The following is an 8,570-nucleotide window of genomic DNA, read 5'->3' as shown; positions in this document are numbered from 1 at the left end:
TGGCTTGTACGCGACCGAATAGTCGTGTTTTACGAAGCATCGAGCCATTCGCTGTGACAAGTGGGGCGACTCAACTCCACATAGACGATAATCGGAATTTAACCTAAGAGGTTAACAAAAACCTTCACCAGGGCATATTTCATTGCCAAAGCTCCTTGTCGTATACGGAGTAGTTTTTTTCTACTGAAATGATCTGTCGTTATTGAAACGACACGAAGCAGTTGTGTCCTTCTAAGTTTTTTTGCAAAAATGCACAACCGATTGCAAGCTCAAAAGCGTCACATAGCACGCTACACGGCTTCGTTGCATCTGGTAAAGCAAATAGTGGTGCGATCATCAGTCTATTCTTGATCTGAATGAATGCTTCTTTACAAACAGATGGCCACTCTTACAGCTACTTCAGCAAGTTTGATAGTGGGCGCGCCAATTGTGCGTACTTTCGCGAGAAGCAATGCGGGTAATCGGACAGATTAATCTATTTCCTTAACTTATTTTAATTTTATGGTGTTGGCCACTCCACAATTGCTTTGACCTGCTCAGAGTCTGCGCGAACACCGTGTTCACCAACACAATAAACGAGGACCGGTAGTTCGTTAGCATCCAAAGTACACTTTGCAAGATTTGATTGCAATGAATGCTCACGCAAACATTTAGCACTGCACGGAGGTGCTCTAAGTGCATTTCTTTGGCAGATCTATCATCTTCGTCCTTCAAGTGAATGAAAGTATCATCAAAGTATGTTTGTGCGAAGCGTCGAAGTGGTCGGAACAAATGAGTGACAAATCAGTTTAATATTGCTGAGGCATTGGATAGTCCCTGTTACATCACAAGTCACTCACATAACATCCGAACGGTGTACTGACAGCCGACATCCATCTCCCTCATCGAGATTTGGTGATAACCATCGAGCAATGCAGTACACTAGACGGTGTACAGTCGGACATACGGTGGATGATTACTTCCTTACTCGGAATTTAGTGTGTGCGTAAATCGTCTGCGCATTCAACTTGGTATAGGCGAGAACGATACGCCATTTACTTTTGATTTACGCACACAAAACGTCGGTGCGCTGTGGGGAGACTTGCTTTTCCTAACCAGCAGCTTGATTTTCAGCAGAAAGCTCGTTTTTGTACTCACTTTATTCACGCGATAGCGGCCACTGTCGAAGCACTGCAGGCTTTGAGCCAGATTCAAGATCAATTTGGTGTTGAACTTCGCGTTCGGGTGGAAGACCAGAGAGCAGATTCACACTGAGGACGTCATCTTTGTAATTCATAACAATTATATAACAACGATCAGTTAGATCCTTCGAAACAGCAGATCATTTCATAATTCCACACACTGTCAAAATTCTTCGAGACCATAACTATTAATGAGCGTAATTTCGCTGGATCAGCCTTCAACTGTAGCATCAGGACCTCTACAATACCATCACTTTTCGAGGTCGTATAAAATGTCATTGTAAGTGACAGGCTCAAACTGCACCGACTCTTCTATCGTCGGTAACGGTGCCAAAAGAACATAAGTTTTGACAGCATCACATCCTGTCGTTGCATCCCTATACGTGGACGAGAATATTTGCATGCTACGATTCTATCATGAGGTATAGTATGTTGAACTTAGTCACCCGTGAATTTGATCGCATTCAAAGCGTGAATATCAGTACCGCAATAAACAAATTACGCTGGTTCCTATATACGTGGATGCTCAATTACACAACGGGTGGGGATATCAAACGTGGGATCAGTCGTATCCACTGACCCACAATCCGGTTCAACCACTATATTTGTGAATATTGGTATATCCAGCTGCAGTCAACTCCTTTGATTTTCCATTACACATGTCTAGGACATTCTTCTGTCTTAAGGGAGGGGGCAAAAACTCCCTCGTGAATTCCTTCCGTCGGGCAAATCGCCATGTTTACCAACAATACTTCGTTTTCAAGTGACCAGTTCCGGGCACCTCTTGAACTATCGATACAGTTTCGGAGTGGCCACGGGTGGCCACTTCATACCACTCCGTATCTTGCCTAACCTGGAAAATATCAATTGCATGACATATACCAATGAAGTGGATAATTTTCAGCAGCATATGACTACCAAGCGCTTGATTACCACTTCTGTGAATAATTATTGTGGGTTCATTACTTCCAACAGTTTCACTACGCCAGGAGAGCTACTCCTTATCGATTTCGATCGCAAATCGATCCATGGCTCATGTTCTACAAGTCACGGTATGTCTAAGATCAGGTCGCACCGTTGTTCATCTCGAGGACTGTGAATACTTCTTTCGAGTTGAAGTCTTTCAATTTCGGTTGAAAACCAACCATAATTCTCTTTGCGGTGACCACCGCACCATTAGCCGACTTCAATCAGATAAAACCATTACTTTTTTCTTGTGCATCCGAAAGCACTCAATTATTTTCACCAACACTTTCCTTTTGAACGTTATTACGCGATGGACCGGATTGTATCAAGACTCTGAGTGGGCGACCGTAACCCTTTACACTCGCTGTGATCACGAGGAGACCACTTCGAATCGTGTCCTTAGCGAAGGACAACGATCTTTTGTGAGAACTCACATGAGTGGCTCTACCGCCATACCCACAAGCGCTTGAAAATGCTTCAGTAGACCGCCCTGCATCTACTAGGTATCGGCGACTCCCGGACGCCTCGTGGTATTGGTCCCGCGTGGCTCGGGTCATTACGACGAAAAATATATTGGGAGGTTCATCTCCCACGTGGGAATGTGACCGAATTGCTGACATCCTCAATAGCGAACTTGCTGTCTACGGACAGTCATCGCGCTAAAACCATTGTCAACGGATTTCCGGTAGCAGCAGTCACTGCTTCCATCGGGTTGACGACTGACCACATGCCTGACGCTTACAGTAATGCAATCATAATTGCAATTTCAGAGTCGTCGGGCTCTGGCGGAAGACTTCAACCTTAGTAGGACCCGAGGTGAGCCCCCCACAAATACGGTGACCATTACTGCCACTGGCAGTGGTTCAATCGCGATGTTGACACGAAGCTCGCGGAGCTTCTGTGCGCAGTCGTACAATATTTCGTTGTCTTGACGGCATGACAGAATCTTCGACTGTTATCGAAACGCCACATTCAGATGAAGGAACAACGAATTCATGGCTTATCCAGTCCTTGCTATGCGTCAAAAATGCCAAGGCGATTGACTTCTCGCGTCACCGCCAATCCTTCGCACGGCCATCCAAATGCGACATAGCAAAAGCCACTAGACTGCAAACATCACGAGTTAAGCCACCGCAACAGCGATTTTCCATTTCTCTATACCTGAACGCAAGATTTTATTCTCATTCCCGTTAAAACTTTTCACCTTGCTTTTCGGGGGACGTTCCGGGTGTACCGACATTGTTACTACTACTTGTAGAGGATGTGATTGAACTGGCGTCGGTATGTTCTGCAATGGAAATCTCAGTAGTTCTTGCTCATACGCAGCAAAATTTGCTACGCATCTAGTTATTGTCACTTAATTTAAATACATCGTTTCAGGAATCGCGTGATCTCCGATTAAAGCTCGCACCTTCAACATACTCTTCCGTTGGGAGTGTGTTAAAGGCGATTAATCCTCCCTGTTGTTCCTAGGACGACCATTGCCGCTAACGTTCACATAATTCATCAATATATCTATCGAAGTAAGCACTAATAGAGGTACCTAGTGAAACAGAAGTTGGCTGTCCGTGTACACGCACTTTATTGAGGAGGGCTTAGGTTAACTGATACGCCTCACCGCGTTTTGTTCGCTTCCAGCGGGTTGTTGACTTACGTAAAGAAGAGAAAAGGTGCAGTGATATTGATTACCATAGTTAATGCGTTTTTAACTTCTCTAACCTGATAATTGCCTCCATTTGTGGCACAGAAAAATTTGAAGGAGGTCTACAACTATACAGGGTGTACTGATAGTGTAAGACACAAAGAGAGTGGCTCATACAGCATGTGTAATGGAACTTGGCCCGGTTCGACTGCTACCAAGTTTGTTGGTAATGCTTTGACATGCAGTTTTCGTATATGTGAGAACAGCATGCAATACAAATAGGAGCATTGCGCACGTGAATGCCGATCGCGGGCCACGCGCGAGTTGCGAATAAAGCTTGAAGTTACCGTTTGTAAGCTTGTGAAAAAGCATTGGTGTAGTCAGAATCACAAGCCCGATTTTTATATTTTAAAAAGTTGAATAAAAAATACAGACGGCACTTACACCCAGAAGGAAGATGACACCATATTCCTAAGTGCATGATTATTCATCATTGATCATCGACACGAAGTTGGATATTGTACTGCTTCATGTGTGTATTTTTTAGAGCTGGACGTCTGACGCATGCCAGATTAAGCAAATCAGCACTTCTCTTTCAATTATTCCTCCAGTTCCGACGACGACCATCTAATTACCGCTTACTGTCTCTAATTAATTTTCCTTTGTCTTGCTTGAGCTAGCAGCCTTCGTGATCCCAAGCAGTGGCGCCACAGCGACGACCACAGACAACAATTACACGAGGCCGCTGTGGACGAGTAACCTTGAGACAGCTGCTATGGCAAGTACGCAGCAAATATTGCAAAGCTCCAACAATAGTGAGCGGCTTGTCGGGATGAACGACACAGTGATTGTGGGTGATCCTGGGGAAAACAAAGAAGCCGGCTACTCAAGTAGAATGTAAAGAAACTATAAAGCTTATCAAGAAGGGGTGAAAATATAGGAAGCATCCTTTTTGAAATGGAGCAATGATTATCAATTAATTATTTCAGATCTCAGAATGATGGCGTAAGGCACAGGTCACACAAAGAATTGATGTTTAGTACCGGTTATTGTTTCTTTATTTGACGTTGTTCGTCTGACAACAGCAATCACGGTTAAGCACTATATATAATGACGTATGGAGAAGTTGTGAACGGCAGTAAGTAAGATCGGGAAAAATATCACTTTGTGGCAAACTTTAGACATGTACCCTTATATAGATCAAGAATGGTTTCTGGAATGCAGTATTTGGGATAATGGCAATCCTTGCAAAGCAAGACTAGTTGCACAAGCACTAGTAGCACACCAACGCAGATCTTCACAAAGCTAGATATAAAAGCAGATACAGTCAAAGTTTCTGCAATCCGAATAGTTGTTGAACAATCAAAAGCGTACGCGAAAGCAATCTGGGATTACATAGTACGATCTGATATTCAAATGAAATTATTAAAAAAAGGACGCCAAAATAGTAACATAAGCAGAATAAGAGTGATGGATCAAGTGAAGAGCAGACCTAAGTCGGGTATACTTGTCATAAATTCAGATTTCTTAAGAAAAAATCGTTAGCGATATTCAGCTCAGCTACGTGGCGGTCAAATTTCAGCATAGCACATCCGAATACAACAACCGAATACAGCAAAAAGAGAGCGAAAAGTGGAGATTGGTCCAAAATTAAAATGAAGATCGACGAAGGTCGTTATGACTTGTATACAGGGAGAAAGCATTATCTGGCTCAGACAAAAGAGCTTCGACCAGTTCACTTACGATCATAGCTTTGTATTCTGTTTTAGGCTTTCGGAAAAAAGGATCTCTCTATACAAATTATTTTGACTTTTTGACCATCCGCAAGATCTTTTATCTGCTGATTTTTATTCTTTCGTGAGCGACAATTATTTTCGTCCTTAACTTCATCGTCAATTGTCTATCCTTGGGCCTGGGTAGCCTCATATTATGTCGGAGCTGTGTCGTCGTTGTTCGTTGTCGTCAATATACCAGATCCATTTGGGATCGGAAGGGCGATAAAAGGCGCAAGTCATGGCCAGATTCTCGACGAGTATGAAAGCACGATGTTAAATTAGAAGGTTGGATAAATATATATTTTTTGGTCATGCTTGACTCAAATATCCAGTTTCGAGATGATGCAGTATAGATCAAGTCCTACACAAAGCGATCATGGAAATAAAATGTAAATATATCGGATTTAAACCATGACGATCACACAGAGCTGCAATTTCAAGCTAGATTTGACTTTGATTGCCGCATTAGCCAACAGCAATATATTCAACTTTTTAATGGATCTGATTCTCAATACCTGTCACCGTAAGACCGGAAACCATAGACGGTGACTTACAGAGAATGTACAAAACTCCCTTTGCTTGCTCGACCAAGACGCTAGTAGCAATACACTAAATTTGGAAACATTTGTAGTCACACCTACGCCTACGCGAGCAGAGATGCTGACTAAAAATTGTAATTCTAAAGAATCAAATGTTGTTGTCTATGGGAGCTATTATTGTCGCAGTATGATTTGTTCTGAAGACGAAAAGCCTCATTGGGTCTTAAGCTTGAAAAATTTGTTTGACTTCGTCGCCGGTCGGGAAAATTATTCGCGTGGAATTATTCAACAAGTATATGTGTGATCAAATTGAACGCGTTGAGCGTGCGCTTATAAAGGTACAGGCGGAACATAATTCTTTAGAGCTCATTGTCATCGCTATGAAGAAAAGAGGTGAGATTCTTCCCCGTTCATTCGGTCCGTGAGTCGGAGCTTGCTTTTGTAATAGCACTGATCATAATCGATCGACTCTTGTTGCTTTTGCGCTTTGCAACACAGGTGATCTGGCAAAAAAATGAACTTACACTTTTGAAACTCTGACGTGTGGGTGGTCTATTTCTAGCCAAAGCTACGTGAAAGGCGTGTGACGTCTTCCAATAGTAAAAAAATAAGTTCTATCAGCGTCTACACTTCTTATCTTGCACGTAAGGAAGGCGTATAATCTTCACAAGGGGAGCGTATCCGATAAGAAGACACTCTGAATTGGTTAAGGAGACGATGTTGGCGAGCGGCCTAAAATAGGCCAGGATCGTAATCGAATACTATGAGTGCAGGTCGAGGAAATAGAGGTAGCGATACAGAAATCATAAAAGTCTTAATGCATTTCGCTGAGTCGAGGGACCTGTCACTGTCAGACGAAAAAAACTCGGTGACAGCTTTGCTGATGTTTAATAAGAGGGCAACGGAGACTGACGAGACTGACAATCTCAGTGAGACTAGCAAATTGTACCTGTTTAAGCGTCGTACGGACCTGGCTGTAAAGTTTGAGCAATTCGCCATTTCGGAGTCGTCCTTGGTCCTACAATTTGACAAGCATGACTCTAACTAGATGTGTCGTGGCTTGATAAGCACGAATCTTGATGATTATTATGCGAAATTTAACATCCAGCCGCTTCACATATTCGAATTAGTTTTAAAGAGTCATGTTCTCACCACTTTACGACTTCCGAGCACCCAAATGGATCGTCAGAAGCTGAAAACTTTATAAATGAAATTATTGTGAACGAGGTAGACCCCAGGGTGGCTGTTAAAGATCAACCCCTCGAGCACGATAAAATTTCACTCTTGAAAAGAACCTAACAGTATTGCTGGTCACGCATCTCACAGTCTGGTCACGGAGACCATAACTGCAACGGACGGCATATACCCTCCATTGTTTTGACATGCCCCATAAGAATCTACGGATGGTTGTAAAGGGAGATGCAGGAGCTGTGTCATAGTCGGCTCAGATCATCATCAAGCATGGATACACTGTATGAACGCCCTGTAGGAGTGCTTAAATCACAGTATAGTATCACTTTTTGATTTTTTTGCGCTTTGAATCTACATATTTTGGTATTTTATGCGAATTCGTACCATACTTTTTTACAAACCATATCATCGTACCATATTTTATATTTTTGAGCATGGTAGTACCACATTTTGGTCTGCGTAAGCAATATCAAACCATACTTTCTTACAAATCACAGTACAGTATCACTTTTGATTATTTCGCTTTTTTTAGTTATATGTTTTGATATTTTATGCTGTAACGGGGTTACCCGAACTCTGATAACAGGAGTGTGTATCACACGAGATGTGCATGGTGTGAACACACCCAAACAAGAATACGGTACGGGGCTAGATTGTCAGTAGTTATGCATGGATTTAGATTTTACTATATATATTTAGTATCTCTACACTTTTAAATCAGAATGAGTAAATAAAAATTAGTTTTGAATTTGAACCAAAGAGTCAATTATCCTTGGAGAAGCAATAATTATTCTTGGAGTAAGCGGATTGCGATCCGCTAACTCATAATTGGTCCTTGTAAAGAACGAAAGGTCGGTGACCTCATTGTACGCCTCCTCAAGCGCTAAGCTACGGCAGGCCCGCTGCACTTGGTAGCACTTGTAGTCAATCTACACCTGATTCGTTTCGACTGATCCTCTGTGAGGATGGAGGAATTTTTCTTCTTGCACCAGGGCATGCAGGACGGGCTTAACAAGCTGACGTCCTTGCTTGGCCTTGAAGGCATGCAACACCTTGTAGCGCAATGTCCCAGGGCAATCAGTGCGCGACTAGAAGCATTTTCAAGCTACGAACACGCACTGCTAGAGCACCTACAGCATATGATGTCTGCATCATTTGCGTCTATGACGCCACCGTCGATGACGGATGTTTTTCCCCGCCCTTAGCCGCTCATGGTGAGCGTTAAGGTCTTTGAGGGGGAGGATGGGGAGAATCTCCTGCTCTGTGTGATAGGTCG

General features: G+C 42.9%; 1 protein-coding gene across 1 annotated transcript; it reads left to right on the top strand.

Annotated features, from left to right (window-relative positions):
- Nucleotides 1-6,399: 6,399 nt before the first annotated feature.
- On the top strand, nt 6,400-7,151 carry PHALS_07662 (uncharacterized protein; the record flags this gene model as incomplete). Its single annotated transcript, XM_024721169.1, has 4 exons — nt 6,400-6,496; nt 6,552-6,601; nt 6,666-6,747; nt 6,877-7,151. 4 exons carry the CDS (start codon nt 6,400-6,402, stop codon nt 7,149-7,151), a joined length of 504 nt encoding a protein of 167 aa, XP_024586295.1.
- Nucleotides 7,152-8,570: the final 1,419 nt, after the last annotated feature.

The sequence above is a fragment of the Plasmopara halstedii genome (assembly GCF_900000015.1).
Source record: "Plasmopara halstedii genome assembly, contig: Scaffold_3120, whole genome shotgun sequence".
In the NCBI taxonomy this organism is placed as follows: domain Eukaryota; phylum Oomycota; class Peronosporomycetes; order Peronosporales; family Peronosporaceae; genus Plasmopara; species Plasmopara halstedii.
The sequence above is the reverse complement of the archived record's forward strand: the minus strand, read 5'-3'. Positions and strand labels throughout refer to the sequence as shown.